Raw genomic sequence first — 24,497 nt, 5'->3', positions numbered from 1 at the left:
CAATACATCAACTAACGGACAAAGTGACGGGCGCTGTGGTAGTGCCCCTCAGATCTTTGCGATTTAAAGCTCTGAGTGGCACTGCAACTGTTATGGACAGCCGTGTAGCTGACCATCAAGCGTGTAGCTTACCATCAGGCGCACGACTTGTTTGTCCCGTCACTTGATATTATAAAAAAAAATAGGCTGAAATGTAGAAATGTAAATATAAATGTAAATGTAAATATAAATAAACGTACACACAGTTATACATTGATTAACATTGTTTTTAAAATGAAATATGTGCGTCTTTGTAGAAAGCAAATTTATGAAATCAGATGTTTCTAAAAACGATCTGAATTTCACAGCTATATCGTTGCAGTATTAAGATTTAAAATAAAGACATTTGCACCAAAATCAATCAAGTTCTTTACGCTACCTGTAAAGCAACAGACCTGCGTATACACCCAAAAACGTTATAATCCATGATCTGTTGAATTAGGCTCAATTTATATTGTGGCGGAACGGAATGGAAGCGAATTTTTGTAGTTTCGTAGCTTTCCATTCCGCCGCGCAGTATAAATTGAGCCTTAAAAGAAGAGGCAAAATAGAGACGTTGATTTCATGGACCTTACAAACAAAATAGAGTTCTACTATTGCAAGCAAATCTATGTAATCTTGTTTTACGTTACGATGAACGAGTTCTTAGTAAACTTTTGTTTAAGCGCACTCAGGCGGAAAAGTTACCAATGCTGGCGCAAGCTTTAGCTTTGGATATAAAACATGTGTGTTGACTTCATGAACCTTAAAATTAACTTTGACTAACTAAGCATTGTACAGCTTCTGCGTACTTGGATGACAAAAATCCGTAGCAGTGACGCATTTAGTTCTTGCAAGTTGTTTCGATTTACGATATTTGAAATAATTATTGTAAATTATTACAAATGTTTCTTTACAAAGAGCAACGACTAAAGTTTTTTGTTCATTCTTCCATGGGGTATCTGGCTTACGAATGAGCTGCAGAGTTAAATCAAGACGATTTCAGTGTAATTCGCTTACGTATGAAATAAAGATTGTTTAACTTTGATTGCGAGGACCGCTTAAATACGACCTATTTTACTCTGAACGTTTTGTTCACTGACATACAAACTTAAATGTTTACAGCTATTAATCATCTCAGCGTTTTCGATGTTGTTGTGTTAACCATAATACTGGTCTCACAGTACCTTGATGAGAATATTATTTATGTAAAGAATAATAGTAAAATTGTGACTTAAATATTTAATACACGGGAAACATAATTATGACATTTTTGCTCAAAACCGACCTCAAAATTTTGTCGGGTTAAATCTATTTAGACTCATCCGTAGAATAAAGATCTATGTGCAAGATTACTTGTTCTCGGGACCATAGTACATTTGTTCGATCTTCTTCGCCGTGGATGTCAGATCGATCGTTGTTCGATTTTATATTTCCGAAACGAAATAAGATATATAAATTCAATCAATTCAATCAATTCAATTCAAGACCAAAACAAATATTGATATGTGCCTTTATGTAACGTATCCACATTCGTCAGATTCCGTTGTGAAGAAAAAGTAAGATATGACGATAATGACGTATAATTAGCATCTTCTTCTTATCTATGAGCTATGCTCGGTGGACTAGTTTCCAATCGTGGAATAATTATTTCTTTGCTTTTTTAAATTTGGAAATAAAGGTATCTAAATTGAATAAAGATTGAAAAAAAAAAAAGATTTTTAATTCGAACACAACAACAACAAAGTTTGTATTCAACTCTTGTCTACTCATATAGGCGCTTTGAAATGCACTTTATAGGCAAGTTGTCATTATCACAAATATAGCGTTTGGAAGCGGAAATGCTGTAGAGATGCATTAGAGATAGTTGTTAGATGTGTACAAATGATGCTCAGTAAATATTACTGTAGTGTAGGTTGCAAACACCTATTTAATATATATTGTAGCAAAATTTCGGCCGAACGGACAAAATTTAAACGGCTTGACTAAAAGCGCAGTAAAAATCTACATTTTATTAACCGGCTTGATAAAAGAAGGAGGGTCTCAATTCGACTGTATTTTTTTGTATGTACTCGTATGTTACGCAAACACTCCTACATTTGTGACCCTATTTCGATGATTCTTTTTTTATTGGAAAGAGGGTAACTCAGTGTGATCCCATTCAAATTTGAAGAAAATATTCCACCTGTAAGTGTGGCAGATTAGGGGATGAATCCGTTTTATTGGATTTCACCCACTTTCCGTTAACCGATTTCATTGTAATTCCACGAACTATTGAGATCGGTTTTTATCTTACAAGTTGTCGTTTGTGGTGTAAGTATACGATTACGTTTTCAAATTAGTCGTACAAATGTACTGGCCGCCCTGTATTCTCGTGGACTTTTATAATTACTGACAATATTTCCTCATTTACATTAGTGGGGTATTAATTTATGTTGTAACGTTTATTGTATAACTCCTATACACTTTGTATTATAGGCTATATATATGGGCTATATGTATAATAGAGATACTTTAGCTTTTTGTTTCGCAATGCATATAAACCTACTTAATGTATGATCATTTACGATTCCCAACGGCGTCTGGCTTACCAATCAACTAATTTTGTTAATGTTTTATTTAATTTGAATTTCTGACTATTGAAATATATGGTGTTGTGTAACATTAAGTTTTAACGTAACAGATCGTTAATAGAACTTGGCAAACCGCTTGTGGCGGCAGAAAGTAGAAACTGGCGAAAGTAGGCGCAGGCGCAGGTTTGAGGTGAACATACAAGCTATAATTATGCACTGAATTATGGATATAGGTGTTTCCACTTGATTATATAAAATCGATAAAAAAATGATTATCATTATAAATGAAATGTGTTATGCAAGGACGTTGAAGTGGAATTAATGCAAAGTAAGAAACGTAAATAGCAACGTAACATTCGTGTGGGTTAATTTTGTTTTTCTTTGGATTGTGAATGATTTCGATATTCGATTCGTTAGTAATCGCTAATCCTGTCATTCGAATGCCAAATTATTAACCTACCAATTTTGGTATTCTAATGATTTGAATGATCATTCATTACTAATTAGTAGTACTAATCCATGGATTCCATAGAGCATTTCTGCTCGTGATCACCTGGCCCTCTCTGACATATCTTCGGGGATAGTGTAAATTCACGTATGTAGCATTGGTAAAAGGCGCGTATCTGCACAAACCAAATATTTACAGGAGAGGGATTTAACGTTATTACTTTGTTATTTCAATGGTTTCAACTTTCATTTTTGCACAGTAAGCGTTAATTTATGTTGTCTACGGACTGATAACAATAGATTCCCTTAAATCAGCTAATTTGGTTGCCACGACATTTTCGAGGATGTGATTTTGCCACTAAATTACCGAAATGGAAACTGGAAATCTAATGCTAGTTACGCGTAATTGCACTGTCCCCGACAATATGGTAAATACTGTAAATGTAACGGGTACAGGGTTATTTTGGTATGGACATGATGACTGAGGTGTGCCGATATAATAATCATTCGAGTCGAGCACCCGACCGAATGGCAGAGGCATTCGGTATCGTTAAAGTCGAATGATTCTTGGATTCTACTTAGGTGAATAATTTGCCTATTCGAATGATTAGTACCTATTAGTGACATTCAAGGTCACTCAAATACATTCACACATTCAAATACTATATGTGAATGATGCACCTATTTGAAATATAAAGTGTGAGAGATATCACAAATTAAAAAATCAACCTTCAAAATATTCATCTAAACACGAAATTACATTAATTTATGTTCAAATAGAGTAAAAAAATCTGTTATAATTTCAATAAAAAAGGCGGAAGTTAATCCTAATTAATAGCTCTTACTTATTGGCGAGGGTGGCTTGATATACGGCGCGGCGGCTAGAGTCCCTAAAATTGCAAGTTAGGATCACGTACATACATATATTGCCGCAACGCTAGGGTGGCTATATAATTCATTAGGTTATGTACTATTGTCTGTGCTGTGAGGTGCCCTACGGCTTTACCCTTCACTTTAGAGTTTTTATAGAAATATTGTTGATACATGGATTTAATGTAAAATTACTTTATTTTGATATTTTCAATGTTTGGCGCATCCATTATTAGGTCCTTGCTACTGTATGTATTGGAATAATCATAAATCAAAGTATATTAACCTACAAATTTAAAAAAATATGAAAATAATACGCATAGCGTGGTTAATCCCTCTAAAATCCGAGAATAAGAGCCGAAAAATAAAAACAAAATACATACCCTCTCGGACACATAATTCGAGTCACCTTGTATTTTTATTTTTAAAGGGCTACAATACAAAAATATCGTTAGATTTTCCCGAGCTTTACAATTTCAAATTCTCAACAAAGACATACGGAAACTGTACGTGATTGGAATAGTCAGAGTATATTAACATAAAAATTGAAAAAATATAATAATAATACACATGGAGTGATATAAAATCCCAGAATGAAAGGTATAAAATCAAAACAGAATACACTCCCGGACGCATAATTCGAGCCACCTTGCACTTTTATTTTTAAAGGGTTAGAATACAAAAAATCGTTAAATTTTCCCAAGTTTTACAAATTCAAATTTTCAACAAAGACATACGGAAATGACGTTTAGTATAGCAGCTTCCAAGTAGCTTGTATAGTTTTTAGCCGATTAAGCATTTGACACTGTATTGCATGTATCACAGTGTATTTAATATTGTACCTATATGTTCTGTTGAGATACCAAATAAATATATAAGTACTGAAATTTTAGGGTGGCTCAAATTGTGTGTACGATTGCGAAACTTTTCATTTAAATAAATTACTGTAGCAAGTTGCACATTAAAAATATAGAACAAAATACATTATCATCAATTTTAGTATGCATATTTTAAGGATTGTCTAGTATTTTTGTTTACCTAGGTGGCTTGTTTCATTGTACCGTTAAATTATCGCTTGTTCACGGGTAAGATGTGTTTAAAAAAGACTTCAATAAATTGTTAAAACTGCAACAAATTCATTTGTACATTATGTAAAACGATTCTCTTAAAACCTGTCTTAATTAGATTTACTTAACGGATATTTTTTTCTGGTCGTTGTCCATTATATCAATTCAAGTGTTATCGCGTTTTATCTGTTGTTCAAAGAACTTGTGTTAAACGTAAAGTGTGTGTGCAAAGGTTTAAATTATCGTATAAAAAGGCTACATACAATAAAAAATCAGCGTTAACAACAAATTATTCTCATTTACTGGCTGGCTAATAATTATAAAATAGAGTAAGATTAATTTTTAAATATAGTTATTATTATGAACACAATTTACAAGTCACCAAAAGTTGTGTAGCTTGTCAATTTGGTGTGTTGTAGAGACGACGTTTCGTTGTTTTTGTATAATACATACATAAATCCTCGTGATAGGTCATATTACCAGTCCTTAATGTTATCAGTCGCATTATACTTTGAACTATTTATTGTTAGAGTTCTTTGAAGATTCGAGTAGCGTCCTTATGGCTTCCGTTCGTCATAATTTGTGTAATGATCTCACACGTGACAACTTTAAATTTACATTCAGTACAAAATAAATACTTAAGTGTGATGTATTGAGTTAATTGATTTTGTCCCCAAGGCAACCCTTACGACTACAACATGAAGTCCGGGGGATGCGTTGGGGGTCTGAGTGCGCTATAGTGAAACAAATATGCTTAGGTTGTAGCACGTGATGTATCTGAGTCTGGTTTCAATTAGGGAGAGGGGACTCATCTGGCACTGTTATGTTGACTTTACGACGGCGGCGATTGCTGTTGATCAAAATCAGCCATTGTTTTTCCCTGGACCTTATCAATGTTCGTCACAATTGTTAGTTATTTTGTTCGATAAACGTTTTGTAATTTCCATGGCAGATGATTGTGTGAACTGAAATGCCTAAAAAAGAAAGCAGTAATTTTTGATAAATATTGATAAAATTGGAAATGGAACTGTTTTTTCGGATGTAAATTGCGTATATTTATTTTTTCCAACAAACCAACGTTTCGGACCCTTTGCAGGTTTCCGTGGGCAAATAGAAGTCAACATATAAAATAAAAGACTATAAACATTTAGACTATAAACAACGATTTAGATCCGAAAAAATAGCTTAATTGCCAATGTGAAACAATCGCGAAAAATTAAGAACTCGACTGATAAAATTATTATACAACTGGTGTCTTAACTGTCCAAATTTGCCGGATCATGTGTCATGAACCTGAACCCTGCAATTATACACTTATGTACTTGTTTCGTTAGTACTTTACTGCCCTCCTTGTCATTACTAACGCTATATGTGTATATACTGTAATTAAATAAATATTGGACACCATCACACACGTTGCTTTCCTTTCGTTCTTCCGTGGTTGCACCAATACCAAAGTAAGTAACTAAAGTACTTGTTATGGAAATCGGAAACAACGACGGTATATGGTACCGAGCGTAACATTCAAACCGAGGTAATATAGAATTTTTTTCTACACTGAGCCGGCCGGGGATTAACCCCGGGACCTCATAGATGGCGACACCTTGAAAATCGGAAAACCGATGTGCAAGGCACTTGATCACATAAGTCGTCAAAAAGTAAAAATGTCAATTACGCTGATTTTGATTAGTAATAAAACTGAAACTAAATGGGATATAAAAAAAAACCGCTTATAGGGTTGTAGATCTTGATTTGCTGATCCCGGCTATGTTAAAACTCAGTTTCGCTAAAATTTTGATTACGTATTATGATGTAAAGGACAGTATAGTATGCATATTTATAAGTTAAAAAGGGTAAAACGTACTTCCAACGAAAGTAAAACATTGTTTACCACGCTTTCTGTCGATTATCGCTTTCCTTCGTAAAGCTGCGAACTTAAATGTCATACTGGCAATTATGTATAAAGACCACAAGCACAGGCATTATCGTGTTTTCATTTGGATACAGATGTATCTAACTGGTTATTTCAATTTGTTTATTGGTGCGTCATTTCGAATGCCACGGAATATTGGTTTAGGCACAATTTACATTACCGCGAAATGGAACGAAAGCGAATTTTTGTAACGAAATTGTACATAGCTTATGAACTTTATGTCAATTGTGTAACATACAATAGTTTTAACTATAATTTGCGTATAAATATTAGATATTAATTCTTTTGTTAGAAGCCTGATACATAGGGCGCACTAAAAGTTTCCGAAATTGGCCACTTACATAAACAATATTTAAAAAGTAATTACAACATTTGAAAATGGAATTTTTTGACTGTAGAATACAGTTCGTTTCATCTGACTGTCACTTGTTTTTACATTATGGCGCCATTTTAGAAATTGGTTGTCTACATCACTATGGATTTAACTCGTGAAAATTTTCGTAGTATGATTTTCTATGACTTTAAACGTAATTTAACTCGACTTCAAACTGCTTTTGGCGATGAAGCACCGTGCAAGATGACTATTTATAGCTGGTTTGCAGATTTCAAACGCGGTCGTGTGAATCTCAGTGACGAATTTCGTGATGGTCGCCCGTCCACTGCTGTGAACAACAAAAACATCGATGCTGTGCGCCGTATGATCAAAACAGACAGGCATGTGACATACCATGAGATTCGGGCATCTTTAGGCATATGCATGAGTCAAATACAATCAATACTACACAAACGTTTGGGTGTGAAAAAACTGTGCTCTCGGTGGATCCCACACAATTTGACTGAGGCTCAAGAAACGGATCGCGTCACTTGGTGCAATGCCATGCTACCAGATTTAACGAAGGGGAGTCAAATTTGGTGTGGGACATAGTAACAGGTGACGAAATATGGATTTATAGTTACGATCCCCAAACCACCACAGCAATCGAGTGTATGGGTCTTTAGAGATGAGCCGAAACCAACCAGTGGCGCGCGTGCAAAGTGCCTCTAAGCGGATGATTGCTTCTTTTTTAAATAAAACTGGACACGTGGCTACTGTTGCTTTGGAGAATCGTTGTACCGTGAATAGTGATTGGTACACGACCATTTATTTGCCGGAAGTTATTGACAAACTCCGTAAAAATAACCGTAAACGCCGTATCATCATGCACCACGATAATGTCAGTTCTCACACGGCCAGACAGACAAATAAATTTTTGAAGGTGAACAACGTTGACCTCATGAGCCTTCCCGTGTACAGTCTCGACCTGGCACTTTTTGATTTTTATTTATTTCCAAAAATTAAGAACCAGTTACGCGGTCAACGATTTTCATCATCTGAAGAAGCTGTCGAAGAGTATGAAAAATATGTTTCAGAGATTGTCACGGAGGAGTGACATAAATATTTTCAAAATTAGTTTATTCGTATGAAAAAGTGCATTAACGCTAACGGAGAATATTTTGAGAAACAACAAATTCATTTTCTTTCTTTCTTCTTCTTTTAATGGTTTTTATTCGTTGTTTTGTGTTTCTTTTTAGTAAACTTTTTACTTGTGAATAAACAAAATAAAAATAAAAACAAAACAGTGAACATTCTGAGGTTTCAGAGTCGGTACTACCTCAGCTCGAATTAAAATTTTTCCCGTACTAACACTGTTCATTTTGCTCGGGTCGAGTGACAGGGACACAGGCTTTATTTCAGAATTGATTTACAAACGAAATCAAAGCCATTTGAAAAATGTATACCGTATACTATACGTGTTCTATTTAGTAAAAATCATTGGTATATGTAAAGTACTTATTGGATACAGCGGTTTTCTTGTAAAATTTCAAGGTAAATTTGTGTTTTGGTTCTATCGTGAAAATTTTTAGGAATCATATTTTCACACCGTATTGTAAACAGTATATCTAATCATATGTATATGTAATCATATCCTCAATTTTCCTATACATTTTTTCCCAAGTGCTTGATTCAACACTTTTACTGTTATGCGGAATCAACCAAAGCCATTTGAGTTTGTAGACTAATAATAGACCTCGTAAACTAATATTGCATTTGGGAAGTTTAAAGGCCAGGGCAAATCGGCGGACGGCAAGGCAAACGATATTAAATTTATCCAAATGCCGTTGCTCTAATTTTAATTTATATTTTCCTATTTATTGTTGTAAAAATCTCGAGTCCGGGAGTCTACATTTTAGGTCTCCAATCCAGTTAACAAGACTCGACTCATAACGTCAGAGACTCCACTGCTCGATGTATTACGAGCCTATCGAGTTTCCGCATAGACTCGAGTCTATTCATGTAACAAGTCGCGCTTGAGTTCGAGTCTGTTTATGTGTCGAGTCGACATCGAGTCTGTATACATACTAAGCGTTGTTGTGGCGTGGTGGTTAAACTATAGTATAATTACTGTAGTATAATTAAGTATTAAAAACCTTTTTTTTATTACCACATTGGGTTTTTGTTTTTTTATTTAATTTGAGAGCAATAGTAGTTGTTCAGTAAAACTGAACCCTACTTATCGTACTTGAGATTTTGTAGAGTACAAGTTGCTTCGAGTCGAGTTTTGGAACTCGAATTTTGCTCAAAACTCGAGTTAGGTTTACGCTTCGAGTTTTTTTTTAATTCGAGTCCGTGCTCCAGAAATTGCGAGATGCCTAATCTCACATTTTCTACACAACGAGAACCCCTTGTATTTGTCTAATTTTTATGCATTTATAATCGGTGCTTAGTATCACTTAAAAATAATTCAGCATTGCAGCATAATGGTGCAAATGACGATAATTGTGGCAACTGAGTGAGATAACCATGCCAAGGTCACAATAATGGCAGCTAAATCATCTTCATGACCACCTTCCTTATAAAGGTTAGTCGTTTGTTTAAAGTATCATGAGCGGCTTTGGAATAGTCATTGACTTTTATAAATACGCAATGACTTTCAAAAGCAAGGATTGATCAAACGTAAAAGAAAATTGGCATGTATAATAATAATAATAGTTAGTTAGGTATTATATGTTATTCTTTCTGTGTATACGCATTGTGCACCGCTTATTAATTATTCTGAACCGAGTTGTCCGGCTGAATTGAAGTCGTCTTTATATAATATTACATTTTTAATTTATTTAAACTTTGTTTAATAAAGTTTAAATAAATATATAAATAAAAACTGACTCTTGAATTCTCTATACTATTCTTACCGAGCCACGGATTTCTCTACCCAGAACACCCAGACCAGAACCAAGAAAAGAAACAACGTAATTTCCCATTAGAAAAGGTCATTTCGAACTTGAGGTCTCCTATTCCAGTGCAAGCCGTTGGGCCACCGGTGGCGTTTGTTTGAACAATAATGGCTATTTATAAGAGTACGCATTGATTTCTGTGCTTGTGTTACTGTAAGGAAGTTAGTTTTACTGTACTTAATTAATTCTGTAAAAAAAATATATTAATTAACTCGGTAAATCTAGTCTTGTACCTGTACCTTTCAGCCTTTTTTCATTTCTACCCTAAATTAATTAAACCTTCGTTACTCTGATAATCTATTAGATATATCTAGTTAGTTTATTATATACATTGGATTACACAAGTTGATAGAATACTTATTGCCTTTAAGTAGTGGGTTATACGTAGCTTATTGTACGTACAGTCGCCTACTCGCATATCAGGTTTTAACTTTGTATCTTGCGTTGTACTTGTGGTAAAGATGAGTCAGACATTGTTATTAATGCTGAGTAATGAAGTCGTATTTATTATTTGTTACATCTATATTTACGTTATAAGAGCAAGGTTAATAAAAAACTACAATAGGTGCTTTTTTTTTTGTTTTCTGGCTTTTCTTGGAAAATTCTGACAGTGTCTAGTCAGTCAGGAGTTACATTTTAAAAAAAATTTAATTTTGCATCATCTTGACTGTCATTCAATAGCCCGCGCTCAACAGAAGACCTATTGAAAAACAGAGACTCTGACCTATACTTCGTGACATCCAAACAAATAATAATATTATAAATGCGAAAGTAATTCTGGAGAAGTATTTAAGCTACTTTTTGTCACAAAATGTATCTTAAAAGGGGTGAAATAGGGGATGAAGGTTTGTATGGAGTACCAAGTATTTGTCAAGTAAGTAGTATAGTAGACTACTCGAATTACTTAGTTTACACAGACAAAGTCGCGGGCACCAGCAAGTATGAAATAAATTATACAATAACAGGCGCTTGTTACCTTTTTCATCAAAAGATGAAGAGGCTGTATAGTAGTAGAACTTTGCCTATCCAAAAAAATGGGCGAAAGTTTCAAATGGTTTCATAGAAGTATCAAACGGTTTTTACATTAGTTTTATTAAAATAAATATTTGTACGTCAGTTTTATTCACAAAAAATGCAGAAGTCTATAATAAACGCTCATTGAATATAGTTTAGTTGTTTATTTTAATTTCTTAGCGAACCACACGTGTTCTGCAGACTGATGGCTCGTTGAGGCACCAGCCAACGAACAGTCATTATTTAGAATGCTGTAACTAACCATTGCGAAGGTTATAAAATATAAACTACCTTTGCTATTACGGTTTAAGACTGTCAAGATAATTGAGTGCTTAGCTGTTAAAATGCTTTTCATGTTATTTTGAGATTACGTCTTTATGATTTTCCCTGTAAGGATGATATTTGTGTATTTGCGCTATAGACACACAAAGAAATGTGTTAGAATGATTGCCAATAAGTTAGGCCTATTGTCGTCAGATAATGGCATCTATTAAAATAGGTATCGTCGTAATTTTTGATGGACGCTGAATGGGCGTGTCTAATTTCAAATGATGTCATTCAGAGGGCTCTCTTTATTGGAATTCTTTTCATTGATCATTAATACTTTTAAATTGTTTTGTTTATAGCCGTGCACAGTGTCACGAGCTCGTCAAGTTTGATGAAGTTTGTCATTTAAGACTAGTGTTGGGTAATCTTCCAAAAAAATTCAAATAGTGTAAATTTTTCAGAAAAAAATTCTGACAAATTTGAAAAATATAATTTGAAGACTCATATTACGTTCTACATTTAGATATTTCTTTCAATTTTTTTTAGTATGAATTATAAAATAAAATTTAATAAACATTGCTGAACATAATTGTTTAAACCCTGCTTGGCTTATTTTCACAAATTATCATAATAGAGTTCAACATTATCAACTTTTGACACGTGTCGTTGTAAAATATAGAAAGAGATAGGAAAAATATTCAGGAAAATAATCATCTTTCTGGAAAATATGATTTTTTTCGAAATGGAACTGTTTCTATGGCCCAACACTACTTGAAATTTAAATCGAACTTTAAACCGCTGGTGATAAGAACAGTACAAAGTCCTTGGTGTCAAGCTTGACGTGCTCTTGACAGTACAAGTTCAAGTTTTTTTTAGTTTCATTATATTTCTTCTAATTTATTATTTATTTATTAGGTTTACCAACATCTGTGTACAATATTACTTCTTATATCTTATCATATTTACAAGCGATTTAAATGCCACAAACGCTTAGAGGTAAACACAACATGCGCTAAAACAAAACTATGTTTAACTAAAATTTAAAATAAAAGTAGCACTTACATTTTTGACAAATAAGTACATGATTAGAAAATAAACTTTTACGATTGAATTATTTGACTGAACTTAATAAATAAAAAATTTTTTTACGAGTCCTGAGAGGAGAGTCATGCCCAATATCGATAATGTAACTGTAATTATTTACCGTCCTGTGTACGGTAAATAACTTAATTACCTTAATTACCTTGCAGCCTTGCTTCTTCTGATACATTATCTTTGTTTGTTGTTAATCGTTAGGTTATACCAAAGGAAACTTTTCCATTATTTTAGAGGGAATTGTTTTTGCAACTTTTTTTCTCTGCTTAGTTTATTCGCATTGTAATGGTTCTTTAATCCAGGTTTATTAGCTATTACTCTGAGTCCCGTAAACAATGGAGTTTGTATTGGCATTGTGCCAGCTGACGGTTGTTACCCATGACAACACGTGATGGTTGGTGTAAGGTCATTGATGAAAATATGAGCCGTAATAGAAGCCGCATGGCGAGTTTAACGTCATATAATATGTAGTTATTATAGAAGGGTCGATGTGAATCATATTAAATCTTTATTAACTCAAATAGCATCTAGCCTTACTAATGGCCATACTTATCTGATATTTTTGTCGTAACTAAGACATTCGACCTTACTCAGCTTAAAAGCGAACATTCTTCACTAATCGTATACCTTAGCTTTTTTATGTGTGAATATAATTCATAGACAAAACGAGTTTGGCACGAGTTACAGTTCAAAATGTGAGATGTGCTACCGAAAATACATTACCCTGAAATATTTAACTAATTCTAGTTACGATAATTACGTCAGGAAAGAGACGATATCGTCGTCTTAGATTTCTATGTAAATTTTCAGGACCAAGATACAAATGTGGTGTAAAATGTAGTAAACGCAATAATGTTTGTAGTTATACCTCTTTCAGATACTATATTAATTTAATTATTTATTTGAGCAAGAAGTTTATAATTTTTTCTTCTACTAAAATCAGTAAAAACCAACTATGTCAAATCGCGTATGCGAGGTTTTCACTCTAGGCGACGATATGTCATATAAGTAAGTTCAATGGTGCTAGTCATGTTTTTATTCTAATTACTTTAAAGGGGTGAACCATTATAGGTATCGCGACCTGCCTTCATGTATATACATATATAGACTGTAAAAAAATAATGATTTTCCGCGAAAAAATGACAGAAAATTAAAGTATTGAATAAAAATTACAATCTAAAATATATATGGCAGTAGAATAGATGCCTCAGCCTATCCCGAAGGATGAAAATGTTACTACTATTAGGACAAAAGACGACGAGATCAGTATGACTAGAGAAGACGACTTCCTTTGGACATACTACAATTACAATTGTACACACAGACCGTACAATGGTCATAACGTGTTGTAAAACAAATGGGTCATATATATGTAGATAGATATTGAAAACATTTCTATAAACTAAAACATTGAGTCATGTTTAACCCAATAACTGACTTTATTCCCGCATGAACATGTGTTCGAAATGCTTCATAAGACCTCATTTTCTTCTAATTGATGAGGTTTTGCGGTAACACAATGGCATATTCACTGAAACTTCGTTCACGTCGATGATTGAGCATTGCGTAGGCAATTGAACAGTCAGCAACAAATATCCGGGATATTAAAATAAATGTTAGCAACTTTTGGTTCCATAATTAAAATAGTTTTAAAAGATTCGTTTCGTTGCAGAAGTAGGTACGATTGCATTTATTTGACAAATTTAAATTGAATAAATTAAGCCATTAAGCTATCGATAAGGTTGACGACGACGAGTAACGATCGATTTAAAGGAGGCACGAGTTTTGTTTCTTAAGTTTTGTTTTCTTTTTTTAAAGTTTCCTGAAAAAGGAAATACGTGTATAATGTATGGTTACTAATCATGTCGCAATTATCCAAACCGGACCTCGGCCTCCTCAATTTGAAGACGCCAATACAGTATGTTATTGACAGATTCCCCGTCATTTGGCACCTTGAAACCCGCACAGATTCTTTTTCACCTGGTCTTTCCCGCGGCACTTGGGTATCCAATTGTTGGGCCGCTCGTCGGTGACCCTAGTTATTCTTGTTTTCCATGTTCGTTCCTTCCTGATCTTCACCCATTCGCTCCACGAATGTTCAAAAGAAAAGTTAGAGAAGGAAGTAACCCGAGGACATTTGCAATTCTTTTGTGTTTTCTGCTTTTTATTTATTCCAAAGTAATGCAACAAAATAGCAACACATTAACTTGTTTTTAGACAAAAAGTTAAGTTTGGTTCACAAGTGAGGAAAAGGAGACTACGACCGCAGAATGGTGGTTACTGTTGACTCACCTACGAATATACTCTTTGTATGCAAATATCACTTCGCCGGGTGTGACGTTTGCTTGCTGCTTTGGTGCACAATGACGTAGCGCTTTAACTAAGATAGTGCAAACACCAAAATCACGAATAAAATGTTAACTATGTAGTTCAATCTTCAAAAATTTTAGTTTTGTACTTATCTTGCCCTTAATCAACACTCTTCACCACTTTCTTGTTACTATTTGTTTACCGAGCTTTACAATAGCGAAAGTTACGATGTGAAAATGTTCTCGACGCAAATAATAATAATAATAACGTACACACTCAACATAGCCCCGCACTAGGAAAACCCTGGGTCGCGGGTGCCATGGACACACACATAGACAACCACAGATTACACTTAAACTCACGAGAGAAATAAATGTAGGCCATGCAAATATTTCTCTCGGCCCGGGAATCTAACCTGGGACCTCTGCGTGGTAGTCCGGCATGGTAACCGTTCGGCCACCTAGGCAGTTAAAATCCGTATGCTCTACATCTCAGTTTGATCTACTATATTTTGAATCTTTCGACGTAACTACGATGCGAACGTGCTTACTTATTAAAGCTAAGTATAGACGAGATTTGTAGGCGTCAATATTTCCATTTAGTAAGTACGTAGGTTACGGTAGTGCCGCGTGTCCACTTTCTCGCAAGTTCCTTGCTGTATTCCTGATTTCCGCATTACTTTCTTCACTGTCGCTTCCTATATCTTGCGTAAGGAAAGGTATATAGACCATACTAACATATTATATAAAATTAACATTTATTTCTTTGGTTTGTTGATTTTCCAGTCAGTTTACGGATTTTGTTTCTCAACTGAAACTTTATTTTGTATTAAAGAAGAAAAATATCAATTTTGCTAGTACTGGTTAAAAATTTATTCATCTACTTATTACGCTGTATATAAACAAATTTATACTTTATTGTACAATGCATACGATATCCGTTACAATGTAGTGGTAGTAACAGATTGAGAATAATAAATAAACAATGGCTGTTAAACAATGCTGCTAACATTTTTTAGACTTACAAGTTAATGTGCATCTCTTGCATATACACTACTACATACGCGTAAGATTGTATGAAAGTTTAGTTTCTAATTTATCCACCTTGGCAAGTGAAAGATGGCATTTGTTTAATTTTCTTAAACTTTAGTTGTTCGGTTATATTATTAATTTTTATTATTGTTATATTATATATATATATTTTATAATATATAGTAGTATATTTGTTTATAATTGTTGCTTGGAACTTGTTTTGCTGCTTGGGTAGTAATTTAAAGGCCGCAGCATACGTAACGTGACTTTTCCCATCCCGTAGAGGACAGGATTTATTGTTAATATCGTTACATATAAAAACATAGTATTCAAGTACACGCGACGGGAATGGGATGGGACGTGAAAAATATCTATAATAATATTTTTCCCTTTTCCGTCCCGTCCCCGTCCCGTATACTGCGATAGTAACAGCGTTTACCGTAAAATTAAATATTAGAAAATGATACTACGAGTACCGTTTTGCTATATGCATAAAATATCAACTACGGGCTTACAGTGCGATTTCCAAGTACTTTCTGTGTATTCACCGCTTACTGCTTTTCCATAGAGACGTATCAACAACGTACTGACAAAATTCAATGATTTACATACATTGAACATTTTATGTTGAATCAATATAAGCACTACGTCAAGAAAGTACTGACATTATTGTGTGCTATACTGTTTAAGTACTGTCCATGAAAGGGTTTATTTTATACATGCAGTCGTTTAATACTTAACATCACTTGTGTTAGTTCGTCTCGAGTGCAAATATAGTTTGGTGGTAACACGTGCAAAGACGCGTGGGCTGTTACAGATGATCCGATAGAAGCCTCATTGTGTGGAGACAGAGTTTGCTGGCTTAACATAATTAATTGTCTCGATGAAAATAAATTGCTTAATGGGAAGCCGTAGATGGTCCTGAACATTTTGTGAAGATACATAATGGCGAGTTGAATATTCATACCGCAAGATCAACAATTGCTAATATCAATTTTTTTTGTTAGCTTGCTATATAGTGTTCCTTTTGCTGGACAAACACCTCTCACCTCTCAGCTCAGACTTATAAGGTATTTATGAGTAAATATTTCAAGCATTAAATATAAGAATAACATCGAAATGTCTCGCTGAAACAAAATATTCGCAAAATTCCCATCATTGTTTCTCTTTAATGATGAGGTCCGTGTTCACATTGTTTGTGATCTCTGATCACATTAGCTTTATTGTTCACATGTTCATTAAATAGTTAAAATTAGTTAGGAATTGTGCAAGCGTAACTTTTGAAGACGTGATTCGTGAGGTACTCAGCGGAAAAGTGAAAGTAGTATTTTTGAGCTCGAGAGTAAATCTAAAGCTATTCTGGAGTTAATTCTTGCACCAAACCAATGTTTATCGAGTACTCGATATATGTTGCGATAGTGCATGTACTCGTAATTCAAAGCCATTTAACACCAGCGGCTCACAACTTACTGAAAAAAATGTGGAGTTCAGACAAAGTTAGTACAAAAAGATTAAAAAGCGATCATAACTTTGTGTAATTGTGTATTGACCTACTCCTTACGTAAACATTATTTTATATTATGTAATGGGGATTAACGTATGTTTATCTACTTTTTGTGGTCTTACAGTTTGCGCATTTATAGTTCTTCTAAAGAGGGTTACATAAATAAATCATATCTACGTATGTGTATGTTATATGATCTGAACAGAACTGTAAAATAGATGAAATTTGTATGTTTATGACATCTTTTTGTATGTATTGTAAGCAGAGATGGGCAAGCGCCCATGTTTTAACTCGGGTTTAAATTGGGTTAAACCCATTAATGCCTAAAATCGTTTGCAAAAACCAGTTAAATATTTGTTGCAAATCGAGTTTTGTTCATATTTAATGATTTTAAAAAAAATTCTTTTTATCGAGTTCTAATTTCTTTTTATTTTATTATTTTTTAAGCCCCGCGCTAGGAAACATTGTGTCGCGAGTGCCATGCACACACATAATATAGAACACCACAAATTATACCCAAACTCATGAGAGAAATAAATGTAGGCAAGATTATTACAAATTGTTTATCCCTTTCTGATCTAGACGATTCGATTTGCCTTTCTATAGAACGGTTCGCTTGAAAATCGCATTAAAATAAATCGCCACAAAAAATCGTTGGATCGTGTGCACTTGAATCGATTTTCGTAAAAATCTAATTGTAATGCGCATCGTTAGTAGTGAGAATAGACAGGATTCCAAGGTGGCTGTTGTGTAGAGTTGGCTCTTTTTCGTCTAAAAATGATTTTTTATATCGAAATTTGTAATAAGCATAGAATTATACCAAATTCCCACGATTTTGGGCAGAAATGAACCCGGTTAAAACCCGGTCGGGTTGATTGCGCCTTAACGCACTGCCCATCTCTGTTTGTGCGTTATTCAAAACGTTGTTATATATTTAATTTCTAACGTAACTGTTACTTTTCTTAGAAAGATATGTAGCAATGTTGATTTTATCATGGATTTTTAATTAGGATTGGCACTTGGCACCTGGCCAGCTTCTAGTGAGCTTACGGAAGACCTGACGTACGACCTCTTTTGTTTAACAGAATGCTGTTATTTGTGAAGTTATTTTACGAAGTAATAGGGGTTGCCGTTTTATAAATTATGTCATTTAACATGGCATTATAATCAAAGTGGTGCATAGAAATTTGTCTTTAAAAAAACACAAAGTTCTTGTATGTAAAAGCATGTAAAAGTATAAGTGTAAAAAATGCCATATTAATTAACAAATTTAAATAAATAGCGGAGTATTTGTTAATATTAACAGTAATTTCCATATTATTATGTTGAACATGCACCGTTCTAGGAACTTTGCTGCAGGAATAGATTTGAGTTATTCGCCTCATGCTTCCAAGAAATAGGATGTCTAGTAACAAAATTGTAATTATTTCTGTTTTGAGGAGCCGCCTAATGATAACTCGGTTTTATGATTTTTCTAAAATATAATAACTTTATTCTCGTACTACGTAACTTTTTTACTTCATTCAGTCCCAAAAAAATTGCATGTTTTGAAGTCTTTCCGTATTACATACTATTTCAAGGAGAATTAACTTTTAGAACGAGACGTCGTTACGGACTGATGATCATGATAATGATAACAAATACTACATTATTATAATCGTAACAAAACAAATGCTACACCTGTTATTATATTTTCTGAAGTGTCACGGACGGTTATTCGATCCGTTTTCCAAGTGAGCCACACTGCTAGGAACGTGACACTTCTTTGGCCATTGATTGACGGCCTTGTTCGGATCAATAGAATAATTCTTCTATATAATGTATTTGACCCTTTTTTAAACAGGAAGTGTTACGAAAACGATATTTGATAACGGGTTTGCCTTTTCTTCGGTTTATCTATGTTTACTTAAAAAGTAAAAGCGTCGTAAATGTTTTGGAGTCATTGGATACTTGGTCGTATTTATAGTAATAAATTTTTGAACGTAACAAATAAAATAACTGTAACAAAGAAACGGAGAAGGCTGCGGAAATTTCACACAAATTTTTTGACCACCGATTCATATTAGAAAAGTAAATTGTATTATATGTACAATATGTATATGGGTTAGTGATCCTCAGTTGCCGTTACCGAACTTTGACAAACAAATGAAAACACTTGTTTAAATAATATTGGAATTTAAAAAAATTAATGAGTGAATTTACGATGTTAATTCCGGCAATATAAATATAAATAAAAATGTAACGATCTTATACCTAACGAACTTTTTTTTGACCCCTAATGTGTGTTCATTGTAAAATGTGTATGGAGAGGTAGAAAAAATCGACTACGCTTTACGCTTTTACAATTTTTCGTACCAAATGAAAATAAAAAAAATAGTTCTTTTGTGTATCGTTGTTCCGAACTAGTGACATAATTTATTAAAATTTGTAGAGAGTGTATGCAGGACGGTGCCCCTATCATTTGAGTCCTTAGTTCCTGTCTGAGGACTTTCAAACCCATGATTTACTACAACGAGTATAATACCAATTGTCACCATTTACTAACTGGAATATATAAGTCAATTCTGTTTTAGTTTGTAGGGTTTGGCAATAGAAGTTAAAGTTAGTATTTTGTACTAACTCTCCTTATTGAGCATGCTGAAAAGAGAAAAATTGTCAGTCGTTACGAAAATGTGATTCACGAAAACGAAAATACTACTTCAATTTATGTTTTGAATCATTAGGTGTGGTGTTCAGTGCAAATAGTGAATTGAATAATATGTGAATGAGTCTCCAAAGAAGAAAAAGGCCCAAGTTCAACATGTGGAAAGCGATAATCCACAGAAAGAGGAAGTTTAGCGAAGTTTTGGAAGGCGAATGCGATCGCGAGTCTTACGCCGCTCTAGCGGCAATGCAGGGCGGTAGCTCGGCAACGTTACCGCCATCTCTCGATGCACTACGAGCATGTAAGTAATTCCGCTACGCGACGCTAGATGGCAGTGCAAGTGCAATTATTAACTTTGTGAAAATTAATTTTTATATTTTTATAATTTTTTATATTTTGACAATTGATTGAGTATTATACTACGTCCTAGGTGATTATCATGAGTAATTTATAAGAAGTTACTATGTACAAGTACTTGCAATACTTTTGTGGTAAATTGTTTATATACTCTGTACTGTGTAGTATTTTTGGAACATTAGGTTAAAAAAAGTTGGTGGGTATTAGGTATTCGTATTTAAGTACAAAATTCTAGCGAACCAAGGTAGGTATGAGATCTCATAACATAACAAAGCAGACCTTGAATTTTATAAAAATGTTTTCCTGTACATATGCAATTTTTTATACATTGCCTTGCGTTTCCTAGTAGCGTGTCTTCACGATAGCGGGAAGATGATTCATCTCATTGTGGCTGTAACTAAAGTCAGAATCGCTAAATAAGGTCGATTGCTTCGTGGCGTTCTCCTAAGTTGATCCCTCGACCGCGGCGGTATTACTGTCAAACAGTTAACCAGTGTCGTAGCTAGTAGTGGCCACAAGTGTACAGACTCTAGGGACTCATTACCCCTTGATTCCAAACTTTCGTTTCTCATGTTCTCGCATATTATTGATCAGGCAATGCGACTCTATTGAACACAGGTCTTTGTTATTTCACGTGTAGTGATTTTCCACAGCCAGGTTAGTCATCTTACTCCTAGATGTTGCATTCATGCATGCATTACATTGCCCTTTGATAATTTTTGAGTTTGATTCAATATTGCACATTTGGTAATCTGTGAAATTTTGAGCACCGTCTTATAATAGGAGTTTCGCGGGGGCGCAAGACATGTTTCATAGTAGGCATTCATGGACCTAGCTACGTTACTGCAGCCAACATCAAAGTATCAGCCGTCGTTCAACGAATCGTGATGGGAGCCTCAAAACTACGTGGCGCGACCGCCCGTGGCTTTGACATTGTTTACATGCCAGAACGGGACCTATTGCGATCCCCTTTGAAGGCACTATGTAAAACGTTGTTTAAAAAGTAAATTGTATTATAGCTCCAATTAGTAGTAGTGCTGAAAGTGTTTAGGAGCCAAGTCGCCTCTGGCTCCAGGGCCGGCTGACACGATCTGGAAGTAGTAGTTTTCAGTTGGTCAGAATGAGCGGATCAGAATTCGACTAAAAAAATTCGAAAAAATTTGATCCAGTACAAATTTACTTTTACGGTAAGAAAAAAAAAACAGAACAACAACAGTCTAAGGGTCGTATTCTAGAACTCTACTCAATGCTCAAGCCAGGATTTGAGTATGGTTTAAAGCACTCGAAATCATACTCAAGTCCCTGCCATTAGGATCGTGTTTCCAGTGCTTGTGTTGCCAGTGCAATCCTGACTTGAGCATTGAATAGAGTTCTAGAATACGACCCTAAGAATATATGAATAATTTTATTGGAGATACCATCACATAGGATTAGTTGCTAATGATTACATCATTTTTAACCGCCTTCAAAAAAGGAGGAGGTTCTCAATTCGTCTGTATGTTCTTTTTTTTTTGTATGTATGGTACGCGATAACTCCGGTATTTGTGAACTGATTTTCATGATTCTGGAAAGGGGATTCTTCCATAGTGGTCTCGTTTCATTTTGAAGAAAAGCATCCACCTCGAAGGGTGGCTGTTCACGCATGAAGATTCATTTTTATAAATAGCGCCTAACTTTAATTTAGGAGCAATTACTTTGGTTGATTTTGCTATTTCTCCAATTCAAGGCGTTTTTATCTCAATATACTTTGAGTAGTGAGAACCTATTTTTATTATCTCCAGTGTCAAGTCCTGTATAGTGGCGAACTAGGGGATATTTCAATAAAACTTAGCAAATAGACGTAATTCCACTTACTTTTGAGGTCGGTTTTTTAGTACTCTGTACTGAGATTATCTCTTCTTGTTATTGCAACTGTAAATACATTACGACATTTAGAGAAAATACATACAATATGATACTCGGTAATAAAAAAAAGAAATTTTTTTTTTTTTTTTTTTGTGTTATATTTATCCTGTAGTGATTTTCGCAATGACGTCAATGATGTGATTTATTTTATTTGGTAATAATTGACGAAAATAATATTGAAGTACTTGTTTTCTTTTAATCCTTTTAGGTAAGTAAATATAAATTGTGTTTTGGTTAAATTCTGTGGAATTCTCCCTCACTCGCTCATTCGGACCAGTTTCCTAATACTAGACCTAGATTGCGTAAATCATGCGTAAACTGGCTCGCGGGCCAAGTTTAGAAAAGTTGCTCCCCAAAAAAGTAAAAGCTGTCGTCCAAATATTGGCATAAACTTAGACTTTTTAGAACACAGAAAAGTTTTTGTTCGATGGTAGAAAACCAGGTTCAAAAATGCACATATTTCATTTTACAAGTCTAGACTGTACTATAGTAATCATGATAACCATTTGGGTTTTAAGTATGGGATTAAAAAAGATAAATTTAAATTCTTTTGTTTATACATTCAATTCCAGCTAATTAACTTTATCTAATAATAATAATATACTTTACAGAAATTAATTACAAGAACAATTTGTGCACATTAGAACAATAATAAAGTTATGATTTTCACCTTGTAACCGTGGATAGGAACAATTGTCTTTGTTCAAAGCGAGAAAGGACATGAGTTGGCAGTGCCAGAGGCAATTCTCTGACTGGGTAGACAATAGCTGATTTAAAGAAACTGACTCTAGGTAGGAGATACTCATAATCAGGGCTGTCAACTTTTGAAGCTAGTATGTCAATATTGACGGTGAAATCTGTTAGTTACTTAACCATAAGAAGGAATTACAAATGAACAGTGGAAAAAATGATGCCTAGAAGCGTGAGAGATACGAGTGAGATCGTTAGTCAAGTTATACTTCCTACAATATGTACAGTCAGTATCAAAATAATTGGAGTGTTTAAAGTGTTGATTTTGAGCATTTAATAGAAATCAAATTTATCTCTTTGAACATTTCTAACGAACTTGATAATGGCTTTACACATTCTCTTTCGCATTTCTGGCATATCTCATTAACAGCAAAAATGTCCGAGCTCGTTAGACATAAAAAGAAACATCAATCGTTTGATAAAGTAGTCAAGAGCACATCAAGCTCGACACTTTGGTCTCTTCTTATAATAAACGGCATAGAGTTTAATTTAAATGTCAAGCTTTACGCGCTTTGAAACTGTACAATAAACCTGCGCAATTATTTTTGATATATAAACAAACATACATATATTAATTTGAAATTTACCAAGGTGAAGGAAGGAAAAGGTGGAGAATGAATTGGACCAGGATGGTAACTCAGCCCAAACCCTCGCATCGTGGGAGGAGGCCTATGCCTATTTTATTGTTACATGGGACCATATTATTATTATTGTACTTATAAACATACATACACTTCTTTCCCATTGGGTAAAAGTAGGTAGGCGGAATATCACACCTTTTTGATATATTTATTCACTTTAATTACCTGCCGGCATATAATATTTTGACGGTCAAATTATTTTTTTTTTAACTAAGCTAACATAGTTACGTATAACTATATAGGATTCATGTAACTTACTTGGAACGTGACTTTTTACTGACTAGGAAAAATGACTTAACATTCTCTTTGTGATAGAGAATTACGTTCACAATGAGTCGTGAAAGACGATTTTAAACTGGTGTAAAGTTCTGCAAATGTTGACAAAAGTTAGAAGTAGTAAATTTTAATACAACTACGAAGGCATACACTATATTATCGCGGCCCAGAACTTGCCGTGCATGGGATGTGTTTGCCATAGTGGTGAAAGGATTTGCCAATCGGCGTAAGGTACTCGCCGATTGTAGTCCAGGATGCGCTAGATGTACAAGGAAAACGATTCGTACGTCATTGCGGGGCTCCTTCCGTGCATTCCACATATACGAACGCTGTGCAATTAGTATATTTAGGAAGTTTCTTTGCTCCAATTCGTACAAACGAGATCTCGAAATTAGGACATCAAATTCACCACGACTGTAATGTTTTTTTTTAGTTCATAAGATTACTTTAGCGTTTCTAAAGGGTGGGACAATTAGATGTTACGAGCTGATAATGCTCATGATTAGCAACCCTGTTTGACAG

The 24,497-nt window shown here is 34.3% G+C and overlaps 1 protein-coding gene across 4 annotated transcripts in view; it reads left to right on the top strand.

Moving 5' to 3' along the window:
• Nucleotides 1-24,497, top strand: part of LOC113233135 (probable Ras GTPase-activating protein) — a 191,124-nt gene that overhangs the window by 99,229 nt on the left and 67,398 nt on the right. Inside the window, exon 1 of one of the 4 annotated variants that reach the window (XM_026468141.1) lies at nt 20,169-20,347. The exons of the other annotated variants lie outside the window; for them this stretch is intronic. Coding sequence (XP_026323926.1) covers nt 20,203-20,347 — 145 coding nt within the window. The 5' untranslated portion in view covers nt 20,169-20,202. Of the gene's footprint in view, nt 1-20,168; nt 20,348-24,497 lie in introns of those variants that run through there. 4 annotated transcript variants of the gene reach the window in all.

Source organism: Hyposmocoma kahamanoa, unplaced genomic scaffold (assembly GCF_003589595.1).
Source record: "Hyposmocoma kahamanoa isolate Upper Pololo Valley unplaced genomic scaffold, ASM358959v1 78, whole genome shotgun sequence".
In the NCBI taxonomy this organism is placed as follows: Eukaryota; Metazoa; Arthropoda; class Insecta; order Lepidoptera; family Cosmopterigidae; genus Hyposmocoma; species Hyposmocoma kahamanoa.
Note: the sequence above shows the minus strand (reverse complement) of the source record. Positions and strands in the feature narration are given on the sequence as shown.